The 27,531-nt window shown below is 30.0% G+C and overlaps 2 protein-coding genes across 2 annotated transcripts in view; one reads left to right on the top strand and one right to left on the bottom strand.

Moving 5' to 3' along the window:
* LOC122714091 (tyramine/octopamine receptor) overlaps positions 1-5,921 on the top strand; it is a 97,158-nt gene extending 91,237 nt beyond the window's left edge. Inside the window, exons 5-6 of the mRNA XM_043935112.1 lie at positions 1,210-1,739; positions 2,519-5,921. Of these exons, the coding sequence (XP_043791047.1) occupies positions 1,210-1,739; positions 2,519-3,012 (1,024 nt within the window). The 3' untranslated portion in view covers positions 3,013-5,921. The remainder of the gene's footprint in view (positions 1-1,209; positions 1,740-2,518) is intronic.
* LOC122714093 (26S proteasome non-ATPase regulatory subunit 1) overlaps positions 1-27,531 on the bottom strand; it is an 89,842-nt gene that overhangs the window by 21,465 nt on the left and 40,846 nt on the right. The window lies entirely within an intron of this gene.

Below are 27,531 nucleotides of genomic sequence, written 5' to 3'. Positions count from 1 at the left end.
CTTCTTTTTTTCAATCAGACCGTTCCATTACTATTTTCTGTAGCAACATAGGGGGATAAAGAGTGTGGAGAAATGAGGAGGTCGATCTAAAAATGCTGCCTTCCGGTCGGAGAATTGTTTCCATCGTCATCCCGAATGCGAACTTTATATTTTTTTTTGTTTCAGATAAAATGGGGGAGGATTTAAAAGTTTCTGCAGTAATTTTTGCATTAACATTGGTCGGCTATGATTTGAAATTTTGAAGTCTTATTGGTTTTTGATTCAACGTTAGAATTTGGTATGATTTTATTGGTAAGAGATAATAAAAAAAAAAATTCGATTATTATACGATTAAAGAGTAGAATCGAGATTGATAATTAGAGAGAGTTTTTCGTGCATCAAATAATCACTGATGAGTGGTTTGAGAGATGGTTATGAAATTATTGGTTTATGGATTTGAATTTTAAATTAAGATGAAAGATAGATAGGTGAATTATTCGTGTATGAAATATTATATTTTGTATGTGTAGTTATTAATATTGTATAAATTTTGTAATGAAAATTACGAAATTTTACTTCAAAATTTTCACTAATATTCGTGAAGTATAAATTCTATCTACTTTCTACGGATCATATTTCTTGAGAACTCGACAAGAAAATATGATGGTCCGCCATCGTACATAAATTGTAAACTTTGATGATTAAATAGACACATCTTTCAACAGGAACACGATAAATCTTCAGTACGAAAAAACGAGGAATTCTGATAAATGATACTAATTCATTAAATTTTCATAAATGAATCATTAAAAACTTCGTTCTTTAAAATTTATTCAATTCACATTTTTGTATAAGTATACATTACAAACTGTTATATACTCTCTCTTCAACATCCACAAAAAAACCACCATTTATACCTTCATTCTTCGCACAAGAATGTAAATTCTACAAACTCTAAATGCACACATTACACAAACATACGCTCTTTCCCCAATACCAACAAAGAAAAAACCTATTCTCCTTTTCAAACTCTCTCAAGAATCCAAATATATCCATAAAAACTTCCAATAAATCTTCGTTCCACGCAAGAACGAAAATTCCACATTTCAAGCTCTAAATATCCTCTTTTCAACCCAAAAGAACTCAAAAGAAAAACTATTATTCACCAAAAGAATTCTAACCACTAATTCTAGAATTCAACATTCTAACCACGTCGGTTGAAAATTTCAGGAGCGGAGAGAGCGGCGGCAGCAGCGCTTCCGGTTCCAGGACGAGCCTCTCGATCCAAGAGGACCTCAGCTCGCCAACACCGTGGAAGCATCCACGACGACGCGCGTCCACGTTCAACGAGGCACATCTGGAGCGGGCCGAGTCGGGATCGCCGAAGACGCCGAGGAAACGATCGTTCAGCTTCCACGAGCAGCCCGTGTTCGGCCGTGGCTCCTCCGTTTCGAGGAAGAGCTCCTCGAACGAGGAAACGCCGCAGAGTCGCAAGTCGAGCGACAAACAGGAGGGGGAGATCGCCCTTCCGCCACCGTGCACGTGCCCATACTTCGGCGAATCGTCGAGGAGACCCCCGCCCCAACCGTCCACCGAGATCGTGATCGTTTCCAGCGACACTATGAGGCCGATCTCGGGCAAGAATCTCGAGGCGGCTTTCCTGGGAAGGAGCAACAGCGGAAGGATGGAGGGCAGCAGAAGCTACGAGCTGAATTCCGTTGTTACGTGGAGAGGGTGCAGGAGGGGGTCTAGTCTGGGAGGTGGGTAAGGGGAGGAGGTGGACGGATTGATTGGAAATGTGTGAGGAGGCGATGGGTCGGTGGAATGGTTTTCCAGTTCGGTGTTGGCCGAGTTCGAGTTCCTGTGCGCTGTTTTTTCTTTGAGGGTTGGCGCGGTTGATCGGGCTTGTTGGGATTGGAAATGTAAGTTTGTTTTTTGTTTTTTGTTTTTTGTTTTTTTTTTTGGTAGTGCAAAATTTCGAGAGACGAATAATTAATTAATTTAGAATTAATTAATTTAGAGAAGGATTTGGATATTGAATTATAAGTATTATTCTTTTTACGATTATGGGAGCAGTTTAATTTTGAAATACTATTTAATATAGGATCTATTTGATGAACCTTGTTGATTATTTTCGTGTGATAAGGATCGAAATTCTTCTAGCATTGGAGAACAAAATGTGAATGTAAATAAGAGATTGATCGATCTCTTAGGAAAGGAGGCCTTCTTTGTTGAAAAGCTGACATATATGAATTATCGAATCTCTAATGAATATGATAGATGCGCTAGAGAATCTAATTTTAGACGGGCGGACACAGATGACCCAAAAAAGTGAATGAATTTATTGATAAAAACCTAAGTTATTCATTCTTGAAACTTGAGCCAACTCATACCGTCAGAATACGAGATAACGATATATTAGAAGAAAGAGAAAAAGGGAAAGAAACCATATCGTACCCATGAAAATTTTTAGGTGAAATCGATCATCCCAATCTTAAAATTTGAAAACGTACAATTTCCAAAAATCTGTCCTCCGCAGGAAGCACGAGGACCACTCTGCTGACGTCGAGGCCAGCGCCGATCCGCCGCGCGGCGACGATGCGTGCCCATAACGGCGCCGCGAGCATCAGCTCGAGGCAAAGCAGCAATTCATCCTCCCCGTGCCCCCACAGATACCAAACGACGGTACGCAGCCACCACTCAAGGACGAGCAGCGTGGTGTCCCGCAACAGCTCGCGCCACGGTCGGATCATCAGGCTCGAGCAGAAGGCCACCAAAGTGCTTGGGGTAGTGTTCTTCACGTTCGTGATACTGTGGGCGCCGTTCTTCGTTCTCAACCTGATCCCAGCCGTGTGCCCCAACTGCGAGAGACAAATCGACCACAAGATATTCGACCTGGCCACCTGGCTAGGCTACGCCAGCTCCATGGTGAACCCCATCTTCTACACCATCTTCAACAAGGTGTTCAGACAAGCGTTCAAGAAGGTGTTGCTCTGCAGGTACAGGAATCAAACGTGGAGACCGTCCAGGTAGGCATTCGGCCCCGGGAGGCCGGGGATCGCTGTCACCAGGGTTTAACATCGGCGGTGAACACCACCGACTTCCGGCCCGCGAGAACCGGAAGCGGAGGAACCGTGCTCGATCGTCGATCGCTCCTTTTAATATCATAAGATGATGAAGAGAGAAGAGAAACATTTGAGAAGAGATACCTTGAATATTGATAAGATTTGGAAAAGAGAAATTTTGAAGATCGTGTTATATGATAAATCAAGTTTTCCAGAAACGAGTGTGCAAGTTTGGAGTGCAAAGTGATTGATTATTGTTTCAAGTGTGACAGAGAATCGTTTTGTTTTGTCAATCAATCGTTATAGTATAAATATATCGAATATATCGAATATAATAATCGGAGGATATTTGAAAATAATGAAATTCGAAGGCAGAAAATTTTGAAGATTGTATTCGAATCGTTTCAAGATTTTTTTTTTTTTTTTTTTTTTTGTGAAAAGTGACGTTCGATAAACTGTGTAAATTGGAAGAATCTTTTGTTTTATTAATTATTATTGGAAATTTTAAGACGAAGGTGTATGCTTGTGCTTGTTAATTTTCGAAGGGAAATTGTTGTTCACAAGTGATCCAAGAGATGCAATAAACGTTTCTTCTTCCTATGGGCGGATTTTTCGAGAGATCGGAAGTCGGGACACGCAATTTAGATTAAGAACTTTAGGATAAGCGAGATGGAAGGAGGGTGTTTCGATGATTAAGATTTCCAGGCGGGCGTTTTCATCTTCCAAAAGTGGTTCGACAAGCTTTTTCAATATCGATAAAGGGAACTAGGGTGAAGTAGGGTTAAGACGAGGAGAAAGAGCTTCCTAATAATAAGCGAGCATCGAATTTTGCCAGTGAATCTTTCGGATGAAATTCGCTTAGATATGATTAAATAGAAGAAGAATTCGAAAATTCCAGTCTTACAACAGTTGATGTAATTGAGGGATTCGTAGTGAATATGTTACTGAAAATTATAGATATGAGATTTTTAATTCTTACGGATTATTTATAATTGTATATCGCGAGAGATGTTAATTCAATAATTTTGTTTCTACATTTTCGAATTAGATGGATAAATGAATAATAGATAGATCCTCATTTGAATTCAATATGCTTCAAGAAATGAAATAACAGACAATGGAAATAATTAAAAATATTCGTTTTCTCTATTGTTGTTAAATCATAATTACAATGATTTAAGATGAAATAAAGTAGTAGCTCTATTCACTTTTGACAAGAAAAATAATTATTTTTGTGGAAACAATTAATTTTCATTCATTTGGATCTGATAAGAATTAATGATAATCATATTTTTAGCAATTATTAATTTGTCTAATATTATTTTTTTACAATTTATACATTTGTATAAAATCTTCTGAACAGAAGATTCTTATCTTGGAAAAGTTTGGCTAGAATCATTTTTACTACGAATCCTTCAATTATTATTTAATAATATGAGAATTGTTGAAACGAGGAATTGAGATCATTGACCACTTAACAACACAGCAAGCACAAAATTTAAAATTTCGGAATAATAAATATCAACAAATGTTTGAACGATATTCACTTTTCATTGTTTCATGGAGAGTATAATACGTTCTCTTAATCTTGTAAATATGAGACTTTCAAACAATATTATGAAAACTTAATAGATATTTTGGACGATAATAGACTGTATCCTCGACGAGATATTTATTCGCTATTCCGTGTTTCATATAACAATACACTGTGAAAGAGTTGGCCTATTAAAACCTCAGAAATTACCTCATCAGATATAATTCCTACGTATATGATTTTCAATCTGTTATCTGGATCTGACACTTTGGATTCCGCTATTAAAATATACGATAAACATTTCAAAGTAATTGATAAGAACGAAGAAAATAGAAAATTAGAAAATAAAGATGACACGTTACTACTTCACGTATCATTGGTATGGAGTAACAAATTTTATATTTCTACATTTTTCTCTATCACAATTTATTTTCGAATTATTCATTTTAATTAATCATCGTTCAACTCTTTATTTCTAACGAATTGTTTTAACGTAGAAATTAACAGTAAAAGGATATAGTCTTTTATATTTTCATATATGCAAAATTTTATCTATTTGAAAAATAATTTTTTGGAAATTGTGCCATTATGAATGGATGTAATCATTGAATGTACGAGAGTTAACTTTTTTTAAATGCTATAGAACCATCATTTTCCAATTTTTTTTAAATGCGTTTTTAATTCCAGGTTGTCGCTTAAACAAGAAATATTCTTTTGCATGTATCAGAGAAACATCACAGTCCTTTATTTTAAACAGATAAATTCCGAAGCGAACGATAGAAATTAAATACAATAATATTACAATAAATAATAAATAAAATTAAATTAAAAAATGAAGATACTTTTGAATAGCATTAAAAGGATTAACTCGATTAAAAGATTAAATAACGATTAAAGTAAATGCGCTGCCTGAAAGAGTTACAATAAAAAGCTTGGCAAAGATTTCTCGCGAATAATGGTTGCGTGTTGAAATACGTGCTTTAACCCTTCCGCTACTAGAAAAATATTACCGAACTGCAAGAGAGCAATTATTCATGGAAGCAATAAAGAGAAATTAGGAAACATATAGAAGATATTAAAGAAAATTTAAGTATTGAGAAAAAAGGAATTATTCTTTATAAAATGCATACAAATCCAATTCTGATTGGGAAAAAATCTTATCAGAAGATTTATTACACATAAATTGAGAAAAATTAGATAATCGTGTAAACAATTGCAACATAAATAAAGTTCATAAGTAAGTTCATTTAGAAATAGATAGATAAGATTTGTTGCAATGGAGGGATTGATTTGTTACATTTATGTACAATATACGCACAATGTATAATAAGAAACTAAGTAATTTGTATTATATATTACCAATCGAAAATTTGAAATCATCTTATCAATTATATTTATACCAACAGGTATATCTTATTAATTATTAATTCAAAATTAATGCTATATCTTTGATAGATCTTTGTTAAAAGTAGAATAGGGATTTTTACTAATTTTGCTAATTTTTAGGTTATACGAAATAAGAAATCACTATTTGATTTCAAATTTTAGAATAAGCTAGAAATAAGTTTTTCTTAAGCAAAAATATCTTTTACTTTATAAATTTATTCAATCTCTTTTTACTTTTAAGTTTATATATGTATCATATTGATTTCAAATTTTTAACTATTATTGTTCACGTAAGAAAAATCAGTGCTGCCCATCTTTCTTCCCTCCCCAAAAAATAAAGAACAATTCTCCTTTCTTGTCCTTAATAATTTCCTCAATAAACTTCACTTCTAGGTTAAGGCTCGATGTTCGAGCTATTACCATTATTAGTCGATCTAATCTAATCTAACTTAATCGTCAGTTTGCTGTGTTCTTAAGTGCTATATCGTTCTTAAGATATTCCCAAGATTCCAGGGCATAGAGAATTGCTATAATTCGCGCACGGAATGCCCTCGAACTTTTAACGAGGGCAAGAACTGTTAAATCAGTCGTCGAATATGCGCTCGTCCGTGATGAATTCGCCGTATAATTAACGCCGCCTGATGAATTGTTATCGCCTGTTTCGTTTCTGGCGAATTTTACGCAATTTTACGCCACGGAAAAAGGCGTCCAATCGAACGCGCGAAACGAACGTTTTCAAACGAACGCGCGCCCGTGCCTCGTATCGTTTTTTGGCGCGAATTTCGAATCTTCGTATTCGCTTAATCCTGCTCTGCGATCTTTAACGATTTTTCCACGCGTTCCATTGGAAGATTAACACTAATTACAAGAGAAATCGATCTTCGATGCAACGTTGACAGTGATAATATGTACATAATAATTTCTCTGTTGATAACTTCTTTATACCTATCGCCTCGTGAAATTTCGTGAGTAAAAATAATGGGTAGTGTACGAGTTAGTTAAAAGAGGATTAAGATTAAGGGAAACGATTGATAAAAATGATATAGAAGAAAGATTCTTTGTTTCGTTTTCGCAGTGATATGCAAAAGTATTCAGTCTAAAAGATTTTTATAATGAGATAATGAAAGAGTTTTTGATTATAAAAAATATTTGTTTATTAAGAAAAAGATGAAAAAAAAAGATACATTTGATATCGGATAAATAGTTTCAAAGAATTAATCTCATTGTTTTCTAGATACAATACTTTATACACTTTGTTTGTTTTAAATGATTAGGTTAGGATTACATCGAGATCACGTGACTCGTTATTCAAAATGGTCGAATACTTTTAATCTTATAGGTTATGAAACTAATAATTAACTTATAATTACTTCGTTCAAAAAATTTTGCAAAAAAGTCTATTCGACTGAAAACTTTTGCATTCTTTGTTAATATATCGTGTTCATTTTTACCAAAGTTGAAATAAAGAAGGAGAATATTATTGCTTCGATGAAATTTATGGAGACTGAGATTTGTTTGAACGAACACGTAGATATTAGTAGAGTAAGTAGATGCTGAGTGACGCTTATGGAAACAGAAACAAGTAATGAAATATTAATCCTGAATTAAATTGTTGTAAAATCGGTGGAACCGCTGTTTCATTTTACTCGCTAGATAATGAAGAATCGTTGCAGAGTGTTTAACAATAAAAAAAGAAAAAAGAAAAAAAAAAGAACGATGTATCGATACAAGCGTTGATAATTGAATTCCTATTAAGTGCACTTGATAGTTTATCGTTCTCGAGTTACATGCGATTGTTCCTGTCGAAAATGCTACGGTTAGAGTTCTATTATTATTATAATAAATTGCTCAGTGATTAACAGTTGTAACGAAATAATTAATCCTTTGTGGACAGATTTTGATAAATTTCTAAGAACAATTACGATAATATCAACATCTCAGTCTGAACTTTCCATTTAAAATCTTTGCTATTAAATATAGTGTTAAATTATCGTGAAAGATGATTAAAATAATAAATTTTGCTTTTCATTAGTGAATCTATACTTTTACCCCGATAATTATAATTTATGCTGTATTACAACGAGTCCACATGGGATTAAGATTATTCCAAATCGAAAAAACACAAATAACAATGGAATTTTAAAAATAATTCCGATGAAAGAACTCTTAAGAAAGTTCTATTAATTGAAATACTTAATATACAAATTGTTATTCTGTTTCTTAAATAAGTGATAAGAGAGAATATATAAAAGGTTTCTTGAATCAATTTTCAATACATTCTGTCTCCTCTTGGTTGAATTATAAATTAAAGTTCAAGAAAAATTATGTTAAAATATTCAATTATTCAAACGAAACGAACACATGAATTCCTGATATCTTTTCTTGCATCTGTATCAAAAAAATATCTCCATTTATTTTTGCTTCTGTCTATTGTATGTATCAGTGATATACAATGAAATTTTACTAAAAATAAAAATATTCTAAGTACTCGTTCAAGCGACGATATGTACCTACATTTTTTCAGTGAACAAAAATTATTTTACAAAATATTTTCATAATTAATAGAAAAAAATCCTTTCTCTAAATTTTTCCAATTCTTATTGTTAGTTTAATAGCCATTTAGACCGCAACTATTCGTGATTCTTTTCATTCAACAATTCTCTCAAAAATTTACAAACATCTTTAAAGTTTTCCATAATTCTCGACTTCGATATTAAAGCTCGAATATACCAAATATCGATAAATTACAAAATTGTAAAATGACAAAAGAATGCAACGAAATCCAAAAATGGCTATATTTACAACAATCTGAATGCATATACAAAAGAAAAATTCTTTTTTCCTTTTTTCATTCATTTTTCATGATCGATCAATACGCCAGAAATCTTTGTGATGCATCTCAAATGTGTGAAAGAAACCGAAACTTATTTTATCCGCAATAGAACACGAGAAATGGGCAAATTAGACGTGGAATCCAACACATTTCAAGCAAATCACGAACGAGTTGGATCACCAGGAAAGAATGAAAAAAGAAAAAGTCGTAAATAGGGATCCTCTTCCAGAACATGATTCCAACAAGAGGAACTGATCGCATTGATCGGTGAAAGATTCTCGTAGCAAACAAGGGTTGCTGCGATAAAACCCACATAAAAGCGTATCGATCTCGTTCTTCGAGATACGAGACCAAAGATACCGGAAGTTGAAGGGTGGAAATTGAAATTGTGGATGTTGCAGAATCCTTCGAACTCGTGTCATAAAGCAAACAATTGGATAAACGTATGGAATATTAAGGAGTCTATTCGTGGATATTGCAATTTGGCTCGAGAAATTTTGGGAAAACATATGGGGATGATTCGAACAATTGATGCTGGAACGTAAGAATAGGGTTTATGGCGTTATATGAAATTTTTTTTTAGATAGAATAATAAGAATTGGAAGAAATTTTTGAAGATGTTACTTCAAAATTTATTTTACTTTTTTGATAGCTGATTTGAGTTAGATATTTTATTAGATTTTTTTTAAATGTTTGTGATTTATTAAGTTCTTAAATAAGTTTAAGTTCTTAAGATATTTAATTAATTCCAATCTATACTATATATTTTGGATCTTGTTGTATAATCTAAATATCCTCACGATGTTAGATTTTTTTATAAGAAAAAAATTTATAATTTCATATTTTTATTTTTTATTGTTGTTACAGATTATGTGTAATTTAATTTCATCGTAGCAGTTGATCAGACAAAAATCGATATTATCCATCCAAGGATGAAAAAAAGAAAAAGTGAAATCATATTATTTCAAGAATAAATTGTACGTAGCAAAAAAATAATCAAATTTTATATCAACAAACTATCTTATCGTTAATGTATCAAATAAAATTCAAAATCTTTTTGTATATTACGTATAATTTGCATAGTATGCGTGAGCATCAGCGTGAAAATTGCAATCAAAAATCGCAATTTTGTGTGAAGCAAAGTAAAGATTCGAACGAAGAAAGGAACAAGTGGAGTTAGAAAACTAGTTAATCTAGCGTGCTTAGTGAGAGAGCAACAGGAATCTCCAAGAGATTCCTGCGAAGATTGGGAGGCCAACCGAATCCAGAAATCCCTTTCACTAATCCTGAACTCGATTGCAATCACAAGTGGAAACCTCCTTCCCTTCGATCGCCAAATGTCGTTTCATTTCACCGATATTTACCGTTACATTACACCACCATTCTTCGAAGTTGAGTTTTAACAGCAACGAGAAATTTTTCTTCGATGTTTCATTTTTTTTTTTTTTTTTTTTTGGAAAAATCTTGTTCTTTGAAAATTTTCGCCACGTTGCGCGCCACGTTTTCGCATTCAATTTTTGTTTAACACTTCAGTGGCCCTCTGATTTTCTATGTCTTCGATTCTTTCTATTCGATTTTAATGTAAAAATTTGGCGGAAGGTAGTCGGATCAAATGCAATATATATGAAATTCATAAAATATATTGTTAATTTTGAAATGCTAAATATATGGGGATTATTGAATCGAGCGAAGGAAATTTAATTTAAACTTTTGTTTATTTATCAAGATAAAAGAGTGAAAAAATGAAATTGACTGAAAAAAATAATTGGTAAGAGTCTGGAAAAAAATATTTTTAAATATTTTTTATGTAATATTATATACTTATGTTGTACGTGTTATTAATAGTGTTTCCAATTCTTTTTTATTTTTTTTTGTCAAAAAAAAAAAAGGAATGGAAATTTAAATTGTTTTTACTTTATACAAATGATTTTAATATCTCCATACATTTAATTTATACTACAGTATTTTATATTTTAAAAATTACAATCATTTTTAATAAATTTACTTTAAATAAGTAAAAACAAAATTTTAAATTTATTTTTGAATATGATAAATGAAATAAATAATTGAAAATTATGATTAAAAAAGAAAATGGTGAACAATTTAGTAAGAATAATACGAATCGAAAACAATAATTGAATAAATAGTTAATTGTAAATAGTATTTGGGCAACACGAATTTGTTAAACGGCCTTTCAGATGGTTGCAATTAATCACCACGAGAATAACGTCTAAATAGAATGATTAACGTGGTCACGGTATAAATAAACAACAAATGCAACGTGGCTCCCTGTGTTAAAATTGATTTTACAATTTGAGGATAGCTCAACTTTTGACCTGGACAAATAAAATGGAAACAAGACGAAATGGAAAAGTTTCGTGCAATAAAAAATATATATATATGGCGATTAATTAGAAAAAAAAGTTGAAAAAATGATAATAATTATAAGAATAAAAGAAACAGAATGGAAGAAATAAAATATTGGAATACAGAAATAAAATAATTAAAATTAAAAAAAAGAAAAAATTAATTAGAAAGGAAAAATATATATATATAATAATAATAATGTTAAAATTATTATTAAAAGATAAAATTGAGTATATATAATATATAATAAATAAAAGATCAAAGAAGAAGAAAAATAAAAATTTGAAGAAATTGAACCATAAATATTGAAAAGTGATAAAATAAAAATTAAAATTAAAATTAAACATGATAAAATAATGTAAAATAGAAAAAGTATTAAAAAAAAAAAGGAAAGCGTAATGAAATAAAAAATTGTAAAAAGAAGAAATAAAATACAATAAGAAGGAGGAACAAAAGGTTTAAAGTAGAAATAAAGGAAATACATAATGGTTATAATACATAAAGGTGAAAGGTAAAGTAAGAAAAATTATGAAAAATTAAAGAGGAGGAAAAACTAAAATACAGAAGAAGAAAAAATGAAAGGATAAAGTGAAAGGTGAAAAACAGTTTCACTTCAATTCTGGATGGAGAATGGTCAAGTGAAAATTGAAAAAAAAAGATGGGATAATAAGAGATTACTGGAAAATGATTAAATAAAGGAACAGTTAATAAGAAATGGCAATAACAATAATAGAAATAGTAAATAAATTTATAACAAAATATTGAATAAAATAAGCATTATATGCATTATGCACTGTGATTATGCACTCAGATATTATCAAAAAAATTAATTTTTCTGAATTACATCAACATTAAATTACATTAAACGAAAATTGAAAATGAAATTAACTTTAAAAGGTTTTACTTAAAAATTAAAAATAATTATTTTAATTTTTGTAAAAAGGGTATTTTATGAAATATATGGAAATTTAAAAAATTATCATATCGATTAAAGGTGAAATTATTTTCATCATTTTATGTCATCATCAATAGTATCATAATTTCATATATGACATTATTATATTTCATTAACGTATCATATTCCACACAAATAGTTATTTCTGCTCATTCGTTATTCTATTCCATACAGACGTTTACTTATAAAAGATTCAACAGTTGTACATTGCAATGGTTTCTGGCGCGACAGAATTGATTCGTTTCATTCCAAGAAAATTCAAGAACAAATGGTTAAATATTATTCCGTTCTTTTTATTTATTCATGATAATTTATTCGATTCTAAAGTGTAAGAACTAAGTGTAAGTCTCTCAGTTTTCGAACTAATTACAAATTCATCAATATAATTTCTATCTTAATAAAAATCTCAATAAAGAAATATTAACTCTTTTTATAAAAATATTTTTTTCCTTTAAAACATTATTTGTTTTAACAAATAACATTTTTATAAACCAAACACTTCAAAAAATATTTTCAACCACCAACTTTGAGAACTGGTTTTATTATTTAAATATAAATGATTGTGGATTTTTTTTTTTTTTTTTTGAGAACTATCTTCTCCCAAACAAAATCTTTACTTTCGTTTTCGATTTTCTATCTTATCATACCTGTCAATGCATTATCTGCAGCACGCATAATACTCTCATATACCATCCATATCTCGTTTTCTCTATCAATTCAACTGAAAAATGGATTCTTTTCCAATTGACAGACAGAAGCGAGATACATAGACATTCATCCCTCACTCGCGAACATAACTTTCAGAAATGGAAAAGACTGCGTTTCTCGTGGAATAATCAAATAAATATCATATCAGATTTCGAAATTTCTGAAAATATGAGAATCGAAGGAAGAAATATATTTATATCGGAGAATAAATCATTCAATCGTTCAACAAAATATCGATCATCATCGTTACAAAAGAAGAAAAAGGCAGTGATGATTATAGAAATTTTAAAAGTAAATTTGTATAATTTAAAATTTTAAAATTTTAAAATTTTAAAATTATGACAGAGTTTAAATTTTGGATACAATTAACGATTGAATTTTCGATTATTTTAGATACATTATTACGATAACTAATTATTGAAAAATAGATATAAGAAGAAGAAGAAGAAAGAAATAGATATGAAACGTAATTTCTGATCTATCATTATCATAAATGACTCGTAAAACGACTTGATCGTTAAATATTAATAAACATTAGAGGTGCTGCGTCTATAGATTACAACGAAAGAGTGAATCGTAAATATTGAGTTTCCTCGTTTCTTCGACGCTTAATACTATTGTCTCATGGACGCTTGACGCCTTAACATCTTGTTAATCGATTTAAATATCGGGATGAAACAAAAAGTGACTTCAATGATTTCCATTATTAATAACATTGATTGGACTAATTTCTAAATTATTATAATTAAAATAAATTTAAATATATACTATTCTGAGAGAAAAAATTTTGCGGAATATTCTATCTAAATATTGAACATTTTGCCATATTTTATGTCAAAATTGATTAATGAAACTGCAACTAGAAAATCTTCAGTGGGAACATAATTCAAGGATTAATTGTCGTTGAAGTTGCTAATTAATCGAAGGAAGGGAGAAAATGCTGAAAGAAACGTGATCCAAACAAGAGAAGACAATATATTTATATTAGGGGAGACTGAATAATGAGGAGCTATCATGTTATAACGTTAGCATTTGATAGTCTCGAGCCTTGTATAATTCTTTATCGATATTCATCGTGTAAAATCTCTAATCCCATGAGTAATCACGTTCTTCATAGATTAATGCATAAAAGGACGTGGACAGATATTTGTTTCACTTACAATATACCTCTGTAATTTTATAAAATACATATTGCATCTCCTCCCATAAAGGATGTTAAATTAATAGAATTTCTTCTTCGTTCTTTGAACACTTGATTTTCGATCTTGTTCTCAAGCGTTTGAGAGAGGGATCTCAGTTTTCGATTCGAGTGGGTTCGACGCGAAGCAAGCTATTGAAAAATGGCAAGTTGTTAAGATCATTGAAGAGGATCGAAGTTTCTTAAGTTTGGTCGAGTAATTAAAGTGGATACTTGGATGCTTTCGAGATAATTAGCAAATTTCGAGAGTTGGAAGAGGATTCTTGAAAAATACTTTTTGCGCATCTTTTAAGATAATACTTTTGTTTTGAAGATTTTTTTTTTTTTTTTATTCCATCCGCAAAAAGAATCCTGGTTTATTTCGCATCGTTCTTTATCGATACTTTCACTCTACTTTTATCTCTGTTTACCTCTTCTTTCTCTCACTTTCTGTTTAAAGAAATAGGAGCTATATCCTCACAGAGAGGTTGACCCATTTTCTCTCAAACCAGAGAACCAATTTTGATCAAATTTTAACCAAATTATTGTACAAATAATGTTTAATTAATCGAGAAAATACGATTTCTTTAATGAACGTTTCAGTAAAGTTGCCTGATAGGTAAAAGGTTATTCCAATAATGATTGCACCTAATTTACATTGTAATTTTTTGCCTTTCAATGTAACTATTTTCTTTTTCAAATCATTTATTCGGAAAATTTGTTAACAATTATCATAATATATCATAATATTATCGTAATATAAAATATTTTAATGTTTTTAGAGATTAAGAGAATTCATTGAATCAAATGAAAGAAATATTCATTAATAATTGATTCATTTGGAATTTTTATATAACCAAAATTTTACAGATTGACGAAATAAATATATGAAAATTTATTTTTTTCTTTTACATTCGAATATTTTAAAATTCTATTTATTATGAAAAAAAAACACAACTCTTAAAAATATGATAAATGATAAAATTCTTAATGATCTTTCGGTTTTATCTCATATTTTTCTTTAAAGTAATTCTTGCTAAAAAGAACCGATATTTTGTTTTTTTTCCGTGTACACGTAAGGAAAAACATGCTAATGCATCCCTCCCTGCGTGTGGATGATCGCACTGCAACCCTATCAGAATCACACATCGAGCAAATAAACTCCCCGTAGTCGATTGTTCCGCCACTCGTGTAATTAGCATTGTTGATCAACTCGTGTAACTCGTTCTTCGTGGAAATAATCACTCGATCGATTCGACAACAATAAACTTTCACGACGAGAAAGCGGTAATATTCCTCTCCTCGAAACCGAAATTCCATTATTTTCGAAGTCATCCATCGATCATTCGCATATATACATCCATGGACAAGATAATTCGATAATATTTTTAGATGTAAATAATTTTATCTTAAATTCAAATCACTGTGATTAATTATCTGTATACGAAAATTGTTAAATAAATTCGAGACCGATGATAATTATAACTCAAACTAATACTAATAATTTTCTATATCATGAATTGAATTGTGAATAAAATTTCTGATATATCATATAAGTCGAAAGTGATCGATTTGGCATGAAGTTATTCAATAAGTGATAGCCATATAGCATGTATAATGTAATTTGGAAATTGTACATTTCAAAAAAATTGCATATCACGTTTTCCATATTTTAATCATCTATCACTATTAGATTCCATCATTATAGCATTGTACAAAATAAATTACTATATTTGCAACGATTATTATTATTACTAAAAATTTTCATCTCTTCCTCAGGAGGAAACGAGCAAATCCAATCGTATAATAGATTCCGATATTTATGAAGAAAAACATACTAAAACCAATCATACCAAAAACAATGGACATGCAATCACTCAATGAGTCAATAAATAATTGAGCAATTGAATATCGCACGTATGCAAAATATCAAGCATGGAAGAATTAATATTCGAAGAAATATTAGGAAAGATGTGATATTTCGCATTGTATCTCTAATATCCAGGAATCAATTCGTATTAGGCGACGAAGTAGGTCGAATAAAGTTGGCGATGCGAGATGTATTCAGCCAGTCGGATCATCGCTCGAATATATATCATCCTTCTGTACTGATTACCCACGAATTTCGTTATTTCGAGGCAAATCTCGGGAATCGAGAATGGAAACGGATTTTTCATCAGCAACGAACATCTGCTCTCGCACGCAAAAGTACATCTTCATCATTGGAGAGATATATATTCGGAACAATTTTATATTTTTGTTTTTTAAGTTTCTAAATCTTGATATCTTTTTTTAGATTCGTTTGGGAATATAATTGGTTAATTATATGGAATTTGGATTCAATTTTTGTAATTTTTGAAATTTAATTCGAAAAAGATATTTTATTGAAATATTTTTATAAAATTTGGAGAAAATAATTCGAGGAAGATAGTTCGGTATTCTCGTGCACGTGATACAATTTTGAGCATGAAAATTCAAAATCTGAAATCTGAAAATTCGTGATTTGTAAATCAAAATTCAATATTGAATATTTAATAATGAATTTATTAAACTTGCAACTAAAATAGCAATATTTAAAATCTAAATTTGATCTACATTTTTTCTACATACTGCAAACAATACAAAAATTAAATTATGGTAATAATTTTACATTGGTTTTAATTTTACATTCCGTCTCCATTTCACTTCAATTGTTCACAATATAATAATTTATTTTTTTATTTCTGTTTCAGCCTCCAAAGGAACATCCCACGGAAGACAAGCTTGCAACCTTATAAACATCAATGTTAATAACTTTTTCCCTCGACCGACCAACTCCATCATAATTTCGCCTATCAATTTCATCCAAATCCAAAAAGGAAAAACGAAATTCATGGACAAACAGAGCGGTGTTTTAATCACGCACCAGAATCTTGCAATCCGGAACCAATCGTATAAACAAGAAACGAACATGGAGGAGAGGCAAAGGAGGCTCGCGACTTCAAAGGCAGCTCATTGTTAGCGGAGTAACCGGCAAACGAGGAAAAAAGAGGAAAAAGAAGGAAGGGGAAAAAAAAGGAAAAAAAAAAAACACCAACAACAGAAAGGAAGAAGAAGACAATAAAGAGGCGGTTCTTTTGTGGCAGCCGTTCCTACTTGCTTTTGTAAGCTGGCACGGCCGATGCACGGATCTATTTTTTCAAAGGAGGCGCACACCCTCAAGAAAAATATGTTCCTTCCCCGAATGACGTCGATTCATCAACAACACCCACCACCTCGAAAATATCTGACATCCCCTGATTTTTCACGCTAACCAGCCTCGGCCTACGTCGAGAGGAATTGCGGACACGGAACAAGCGATTCGAACGAATGACTTCGTGGAGAACAGAGACAGATTGACTTTATGATGGAGCTGAAAGACCAAGATGTTACGGATGGATAAAATTCGTGATTTTTTTTTCAGAGTGGAGAAAATTATAATATGGATATAAGTCAAAAAAATGAAGAGAATTGTCATGGTTAAGCTAATATAAGCTTATAAAGGATAATGTGAAACGAGCCAGTGATATATACCAATAATATGTGGCCACGTGTACCAATATTGATGGAACGAGCAGCAGTACAGAAGAACGATAGAAGGAAAATTATTGTAAATCGTAGTTTATAAATTTATGTAATTAAATATTATTATATTGTAATGTATATTGTACTATATGTAATTTATTATTGTTGTAATAAAATTGTAATTATACCAAATTTCTTAAATAAATGATTATTTTTTAATATTGAAATACATTTTCATTTTTATATTCCCTACCTTTCTATAGGCTATTCTAAATAACTTTATTACATGGAATATAAAAAACAAGATTATTGCAGGTAATAAAGTTACATAGATATCCTATATATTTCTTATTCCATTAGAATTAAGAAAACTGTTAAAAAAACGAGTAAATTTTGACAATATGGGAGAAGAAAATAGTATTAATTACCAAAAAATTAAAAGAAAAGTATAAAAAGGTAAGCAAACATCTAATTCTTTGAAAAATTTCTCGAACGACCTCCTATTATATTATGTTCTCCTAATACAAAATCCATTTTTTGGCCAAAAATTTCGTCTGTTCAATTGATTTTTCTCGAGCTTTTATCAAGGATCTTAGGAGAATTAATTAATACATATATTAGAATCAAAAGAATATTAAAATAATAATATTGTAAATAATGAATATAAAAATGGTAAGTATTCTTAATCAATCAAGAAAACTGTTGAAAAATAATTAATGCATTAAGGAACAATAGCTGTAAGAAAGATAAATAAAAACAAGGTAAGTAATGGTAAGTATTTTTAGAATTAAGAAAACTGTTGAAAAACATTTAATCAAAAAACAATAGCGATAAAAAGGTAAGTAATAAAAGGTAAGTAAAGGTAAGTATTTTAAATTAGTTATAGAAAATATTCAAAAATTTTGAAAATAAACATTAGAAATGTAAATAAACAAACCGAGAATGTAAATAAACATTGAAAATGTAAATAAACAGACCAATGTTTATAAACAAATCGAAATTTTAATGCTAAGCCTTTCAAATTTCGAAAATTTTATGTAAATAAACATTGGAAATGTAAATAAACAAACCGAGAATGTAAATAAACATTGAAAATGTAAAGAAACAAACCAATTTTTATAAATAAACCAAAATTTTCGAAAATTTTATGTAAATAAACATTGGAAATGTAAATAAACAAACCGAGAATGTAAATAAACATTGAAAATGTAAATAAACAAACCGAGAATGTAAATAAACATTGAAAATGTAAATAAACAGACCGAGAATGTAAATAAACATTGAAAATGTAAATAAACAGTCCGAGAATGTAAATAAACATTGAAAATGTAAATAAACCGAGCAATGTTTGTAGACAAACCGAAATTTTAACGCCAAGGCTTTAAAATTTCGGAAATTTTATGTAAATAAATATTGGAAATGTAAATAAACAGACCAAGAATGAAAATAAACATTGAAAATGTAAATATACTAGCCAAAAATGTAGATAAATTGAAAAAATTACAAAAATGATTTTTTGACTCAATATTTTTAGATGTTAAAACTTCTGATTTTGTATCAGGAGAATATATGTCGATAGAAGATAGAATTTTTTAATACTTTAAAAATTATTGTTTTTAAAATATTAAAAAATTCTAATTTTTATAAAATTTTATATATACTTACCTAAAATACTTACCATTTCCATACTTTTCTGTTGCCCCTGTCTGTTTTTTTTTTTCTATAATTTTTTTCAACAGTTTTCTTAATACTAAGGATTAGTTTAATACTTATTTTTTTGTACTTACCTTTTATAACAAATGTGCCATCTTACAATTTTAATTGTATGAAATTCAGAAATATTCTAAATATCCCATATAATTTTATATCTAGAATATCTCGTTTGTTTTTTATAATATTAAAAAATATGAAAATTGAATAGTTTCGATGAGGCTACTTTTGATGTTATCTAGTTTATCGTAAATAGACGCATAAAGTATTTATGAAGAACAAATTTGTTTTTTCAATACTATCATATGATTATTAATGCATATTGATGTATCTTGGCATTCTCTAGAAAAAAATAATAAGCCATATATATCAAAAATTTATTAATTTAGGAGATAATTAAATATAATTAAATATCTGCTAAACTAATAATTTTTTATTATAAATGGCTTAGTAATTTCTTATAGAGAATAATATACTACGTTTATTCTTGCATTAAAAAATATATGATTTATTAAAAAAAGAAAGTTGTTCTTTATATATTCTTTATAAGTCCATTTATAAAGAAGATAAGTACATCATATTTCGCCCCTTCTGAAACAAATTAATTGTCTAAAACATTTTTTAATATTTCCAAAAAACAAACGACATATTTCAGAAAATAAAATTAAAGGGAAACAACAGTAAAACTTCAAAATAACCAATTTTTCTAAATATCCCACAATTTTAAAATAATTATGACCTCTTGAAAAGTCACTGAAACAAAAATAATTATTTATTTCACACAAAAAAAAATAATAATATAATAAAGAATAAAATGCTAATTACCACTTTCATCAACTTCAATTCCACAATATCACTTTTGCAATGAAAATCTGTTCGCACCAACATATTCCTCCATTGCACTATTAATTTTTAAGTAGCCTCAATATTCGATTATCTTTTTCGAAAATCCCTGTCGAGGGACGAGGCTTTCCCTACAACGGTGGATGAAAGTTCCTTTGGAAGATATTAAAAGAGATTGGCAGATTATTTTCGTTTTAACCTGAGAAATGCTAAGTTGCCAGGTTTCAATGCGGTTTCATTCATCACCGGGCAGGAAATTTAATCAATAGCCAAGTTCTAAGAAAAACAAGTCGGTCGAAAAGCGAAACGGATAAGTCGCGAGATGGGTGGGGATAAGGGGATAAATTATGCATAAGGAATACGGAGAGGAGAGGAAGAAAAACCGTCGGTGCAGTTGAATTAGAGGTTTAAATCGCGTGATTGTTAATCTTATTTCGATAGATCGATGGAAAAGAAATTCTAATGGAATAAATGAGACAAGATTGCTCGAGATATTGAAACGAAAGAATTTAGACGGAACGAGCTCGCGAAATTGATATCTCGAAGACTTGAAATATGAAATATGAGATTTCAAATTCGATAGAATTGGTATTACGGTATTGAAAAAAATTTATCATCGTGTATCATATTCTCTTAGCGTTATTGTTTAACTTTTGGATACATTGTTCGTATTTCTTGAATTTTTGTTACGCTTCGTTGAATTTGAACTTGATTTGTTCATGCATGATATCAAGAAAATTTACCTGTTTCGAAAAGTCTAATTTTAATTAAAATTTATGTACGTTTTAATTTTAAAATTTTTTTTAAAAAGTTGAATTCAATCTTTAAAGATTTAGTAGTTTATTTTAAATATAATTTCATCCGAAAATATTTTGATAATAGATTGATAAAATAATGATATCTGAATTTTAAAAAATAAAAAGTTAATTTCACGTACACAAAATTTAATTAAAAACAAAATTTTCGTTCATTTTAATAAAAATAACTAACGAGATAAACTCACATTACAATATGTGCAAAGACATATCCGATTATACTCTGTTCTTTTTGAATTCTTCAACTATTTCAAATTGTCTTCACGCAATCCTACAATCACACCAATCAAATATAAATCCATTTAAATTCCTTTAACCACGAAACCATAACTGAAACCAAAACCACCACTCGATTATCATTTTTTTTTTTCATTAGAAAGAGAAAATTAAATCCAGAAAAAATGCAAGAGAAGAAATTATATTCCACCACCAACGAAAGACTACTAGTTCGAACATTTAACTAAGGAACCATATACAAAAGATATATACAAGATATATACAAAAGATAGTAGAAACCAGATGATAGAGAGACGATCGAGTGTTTGGTAAACAGTGTTCGAGGTAAATCGAAGAAAGGATCCGTGGAAAAAACGATTTTCCCTGAATTTGGAGGATCGAATGAGTCGAGAGACAAAAGAGGATTGGAACAGAGGCGGAGAAGGGAAACCAGGCTTCCACCTATGTTCGACGTGACGTTAATTAACCCTTCGCCGCGCGGGAGAATATCCTCTCCAGTGATTCGAGTTCTCGGCGAATTGAAATAGAAAGGATGGGAGAATCGCGAGAAAAACGATCTCTATGCCTCTCGTTTACGAAAATATTCCCACGAGGCGTATAGAATGTCGAAGAAATCGAAAAATCGATTTAAAATGATTAACTGATGAATTCTAGGGATGATTTCAAGCAACTTTTTCCTTTGCAAGATTTTTCGTCTAGGCTTTGTTAACGAGTTATTAACGAGAAACACTGACCAATTACAAAGCGCGTAGATATATTGTCTGAGTTGGTAGTGTTGGGTATGTGTCGCTCACGAAACGTCGAGCTTGAACAAATAATCGAAACAATGTGCGTCAATATATATATTCAATGCTATTAAAGAAAATTTTTAACCTAAAGAAAAACTACTAGTCAATTGCAGAACGCGTGGATATGTTGCGATGTGACGATAGTGTTGGGTATGTGCCGCTCATGAGTCGTCGAGTTTGAACAAATAATCGAAGAAATTTATATCGAATCTGGCGACTTGTTAATGATATATATTCAATGCTATTGAAGAAAATTTTTAAGCTTGTTAACGAGTTTTTCTTTAATCTATAAGGTTCAATGATTTCAAGCAAATTTCTTTCTTTGAGAAAATTTTTAACTTGAGTATTGACAAGTTGTCCACGTTTCTTCGACTAAATTAAAGAAAAACTACTAGCCAATCGCAGAACGCGTGGATATGTTGCGATGTGACGATAGTGTTGGGTATGTACAGCTCGCGAGTCGTCGAGTTTGAACAAATAATAATCGAAGAAACTTATATCGAATCTGGCGACTTGTTAATGGTATATATTCAATGCTATTAAAATTTTTTTTAGCCCTGTTAACGAGTTATAAAAGACAAATCAGTGAAGATGCGTGGATATATTGCACATGTAACGATAGTGTTGGATATGTACCGCTCGCGAGTCGTCAAGCTTGAACAAATAGTCAAAGAAACGTGGACAACTTGTCAATACTCAATGTTATCGAAAAATTTTCGCAAAGAAAGAAATTTACTTGAACCTTATAGATTAATTTTTCACTTTATATATACTTTGATTGTCAATTGCAATGCACCTGGTTCTGATTATTTAAATTTAACAGAATCTAAAATTTGATATGTTCGATATCAGGACATGCCATGATACAATATGTTCATTGAAAAAATGAAATTCCAAAAATTCTAAAATTTAAAACATTTCTATTTTGAATAAAAAGTACTCAATTCTTCTTTGTGAAATATTACAGAATAATGAATAATGAATAAATATATGAAACCAAGAATACAACTCTCTCTACGTATACAATTTCTGCGAACAATCGAAATTTAACTTCATTCCCAGACCTGTTTGTTTTCTTAGGATAGTTACCGAAGGATAACTGTGTTTCTGATACTTTGAAACTTCCCAATTTTTATTATTCCCGCGAACGTGCTCGTATTTTGCAGAATTCCTCGAGTTGCACAATTGTGCGGATCTCAACGTGTCATTCTATTCTGAACTGAAAGTTGCCAAGGTTTGAGATTCCACTGTATCAAAAAAATAGAAAATAAAACTTCCATTTAAAGTGAAACAGATGAAATTTAAACCATGTGCGAAAGAATAATGAGTATTTTAATTCAATATGCTCTTGAAAATCTAAAAGAAAAAGACTTACAATTTTTCGATTAAATTAAAAAAAATTGAATTGAAAAATAAATTATTTTTTTTTTACATTTACATTTTAAATTACAATGCATTAATATTAAAAGAAAGATCAGTAAAAATAGGATTGCACGTATCTTTATCCAATAAGATAAAATAAGTAATTTTCATGTGGAATATTAAATCACATCCAGCTTGAGAATATCTCTGAAAATTCAATATCCTTGTTCGAAAGTTTAATTCTCAATAGTTACGAGGGGATTTAGAGCCGACTTTAGCCCCCTTCGAATATTTTTCCACGGCGATCAGCTGTGAACAGGTTGGAAAATGCGAATTTGTGGATGCAAGCAATTTCTGAACGCACCGATAATCCCTCCCGCGCCAAAAATTCAATTTCCATACTATGGCGCCACCTTCATTTTCTTAGAATAATCGATAGAAACGATATTTGGAATTTAAAAATTTCCCAATATCCCGATTTTCGCAATGCTTCCAATAATAATTCTCCGATTTTCAAAGAAAAGTAACGATATAGCCATAAGTAGCTTATAAGTAAATTCAATTTTCTTCTCAAATTAATTCTCCATTATACAGAATTCACAAGGAAAAAATTCTAATTCAATTTTTAATCTTAATTTCGTCCACGATAAGTGAAATGATGAATAAAAAAAAAAAAAAAATACAAAGTTTTAAAATATTAACGATTCTTCAAATCAATATAAAAACAAAATCCAAAAACTTATATTTTAATTAATTAATCGACGATTGATGAAAATATTGCTAAAGCGAGATATATATGTAAGTGTTGCGAGGCAGAAAAAAGGAGTACAAGTCAATGATAATCGCACAAAGAATTCACGTTTCTTATTACTTTATGACATCTCGTTTTTGCGTACGAATTTATATACATGGAATAAAATATAATTTATTTTGAAACACGATATGAAATTAAATTTCGTGCATCGCAATTATTTCTTGATGAAAAAAAAAGAAAAAAATACATAATATTAAGAAATAATATTTTATCGATGAAAATAAAGTTCTGTTTGCGTTTATTATTTTTGGACGAGATCGAAGAAATTTCGAAGGAACACGGAAAATACAAGGCTGTTGATGCAACAGTAACCCAGAATCGCCGGGGGATGCAGCTGGAATTTAATTTCCCTTTCCGCGTTAACTTCATTTCGTTAGAAGTTACCGGTCGCTAATTGCGTCATCTTTTCGATTCTTGAAACTTTTATCGTTTACGCTTTATACGTTTTTTAAAAGCATCGAAAAAATCTTTTGACAATACAAAATTTTCGTAATTTACAAATATATATATATATACCGAATTTGATTTGTTAATAATAATAATAATAATAATATCTTCATGAATATTTCATCCAATTATTCATACATACATTTGAAAAATTCATCGAGAGATAAAAATTATAATAACGAAAGGAATTGGTAATATTATCACGAATCGAATTAATTTGACGTGAAATTAATTTATGCATCCCCGATTACAAGAAGTCTACAAACACCTATAATGGTCGAATATTAACATGCAAATTGGATCATTTCTCAATCAGGAATTCTTTTTGATCACGTAGATTTAAAAATTCATAAGAGCGATTTAATTCGTCCTAGTTCTCGTATATGTAAATATGACGATGCACTTTTTCATACAAATGTGTATATATATATTAAAAAAAAGGAAAAAAAACATCTTACCTTCGTGTAAATTAATTATTTGATATACGAGATATTTTCAATAGGAAAATATTAAAATTTGTATTTTTAATAATAAATCATTATGATATACATAAAATCTTACGTGTTATGATTAAACAAATTATTTATTAAAAAATTTGTTTACTCAATATTTAATGAATTGTACGTTTTTTATTTATTATCTGATCTTTTTATTGAAATTTATGAAACTATATAATATTATAACGATTTGTCCGATATAATACTCTCCTTTCTATTCTTTTCAATTATATAATTATTATATAATATATTAAAATTTTGCTATATCCATAAAAAATTTATTTCCAATTAATGTTAAGAATGTACGCACACGTCAATTTGATTTCCAAGAACTCCATTATCCGTAAAAATCCATCTCTATCAATGTTATATCCAAAAATAAGTTTCTTTCGAATGAATTTCTTCCAGACAACTGGCCTTAATCCACATTTCTCTGGCCGGTCGAATGTATCCATCTCCTAAGCTTACGAAAGAATCGCATTTTTCAAAAAGAGAGTTCTCAGAATCTTTATTGATGTACAAGAGCGTCCGTCATAAACCGTTTCGTAGTTGGGATAAAATTATCTCTGTCAAAAATCAACAAGTGCGCCATCTCGAAATAAAATACGAAATAAAATAGAATGGAATTATTCGAAATTATCTTAATAACTAAATGTTTTATTAACAAAATATTTTATTATCCGAACCGTATACTATCAATATTTGCAAAAATGAATGGAAACAGATGTATTTTCTTACTACAAATGGAAATGAAAATTAAATATGACGCATATATAAAATATTTTAAAAATCTTAACTGGATCTTAACTAGAGATTGGTGAGATGATTTCAAACAACTTTTTCATTTGCAAAAATTTCCGTCTCGGCTCTGTTAACGAGTTATTCACGAAAAACATTGGCCAATCACAGAGCGCCATGACTACAATAGCGATGGGTTTGAACCGTCAACCGGTTCGAACAAACGTGAAATAAACCAACACGCTTTTCTTCTTAATATTGTTCATATTGAACAAACATGATTATACGTAGTATAAATTAACCATGAAACTATCATATTTATATATTTTTTCAAAGAAATTTATTATTCTATCTCTCGAAAATTTAACATGGATTTTTCTTCGATCTTTCTACACTTGAATACTTTTAAGAGTAATTGTGCACGCACTTGGCGTTTTAATTACAGTTTATAACGTCGCTCAATTAACAGAATAATCGAAACAGAATAATCGATCGGCTACAAATCTTCGAAAACGCATTCGAATTCGAATGGGCGAGCAATTATGCGAAAATTGCCCTCGAATCTTTCCATCCGACACGGGATAGAGCTAATTGCGCTGAATTGCCAATTATGGCAATTTCAAGGTAGTCGTTTCACCACGACAACGATTTCGACGAGAACGACTGAGATTTCCCTTAGAGGGAATCGTGGCAGAGATGAATTTCGAAGGGAAAGGGAAAGCTTGGTAAATTGTCACTCGCTTAACGCTCACCAGGGTATTCTGATTGCGAATCTCAGCTAACAGGGATTGGTTAATGCAACTGCGCTGCATTAACATTGGCAATGAGAATCCCAGGTGCGCCTAAATGGTTTTGGAGACACGTACAAGTGGATGAATTGATTGGCATTGGGTGTAAAATGATTTTTTGACATCTTAGGTTCAGTTCACACGAGTCAAAAAGATGATTTGTTCCTTTAAGAAGAATTATACAGAATGTTGTTGTAATATAAACTGAAACACGAAGTGATTCTTTATGGAAAAAAAAAAAGAAGAAAGAAAAAAAGAAAATTTGAGTAAACCAATGTATGAATGTATGATTGGGTGTAGAATGATTTTTTGACACCTTAGATTGAGCTCACACGAGTCAAAAAGATAATTTGTTTCTTTAAGAAAATTATACGAATTGTTATTGTAATATAAACTGAAAAATCCATGAAATGATCCTTCGTGGAAAAGAAAAAAGAAAGAAACAAAAAAAATTTGAGTAAACCAATGTATGAAATTTATTTTCATTGTATTAATTTTCGTGTTATTTTATGTAAAACATCAAACAAGATCTATAGATTTTTGAAGAAATTTTTGTTAATGATATTATTTTAAGAATTTTGAAACAAATTTGTATAGTTTGAAATGATTTGTGTATATAAATTGTGAGAAAAAAATGAAAGTGTGTAGTAAAGAAAAAGTACATTCAAGTGGAACAATCAATTTTGAAATTTCTTTTCCACTTAACCCTTTCAACAAGATTGTCAGTTATAACAGACACCTGTCAAGCACACTAATCCTTATCAACAATACTTGATAGTTTAGAATAGTTGGACATATCAATTCAGCAAACTGATCGTTGCTGCGTTGACATTTCTATTTAAGAGTCTCTTATAACATCAAAAACATTCAATTTTTCAAAAAACAATTATTACTTCTATAAAAATTTCGAGAATGAATTTGGGAAAAGATTTTCTAAATAGAAAT

This window comes from Apis laboriosa, unplaced genomic scaffold (assembly GCF_014066325.1).
Source record: "Apis laboriosa isolate Shangri-la unplaced genomic scaffold, ASM1406632v1 scaffold27_cov151, whole genome shotgun sequence".
NCBI lineage: Eukaryota > Metazoa > Arthropoda > Insecta > Hymenoptera > Apidae > Apis > Apis laboriosa.
Note: the sequence above shows the minus strand (reverse complement) of the source record. Positions and strands in the feature narration are given on the sequence as shown.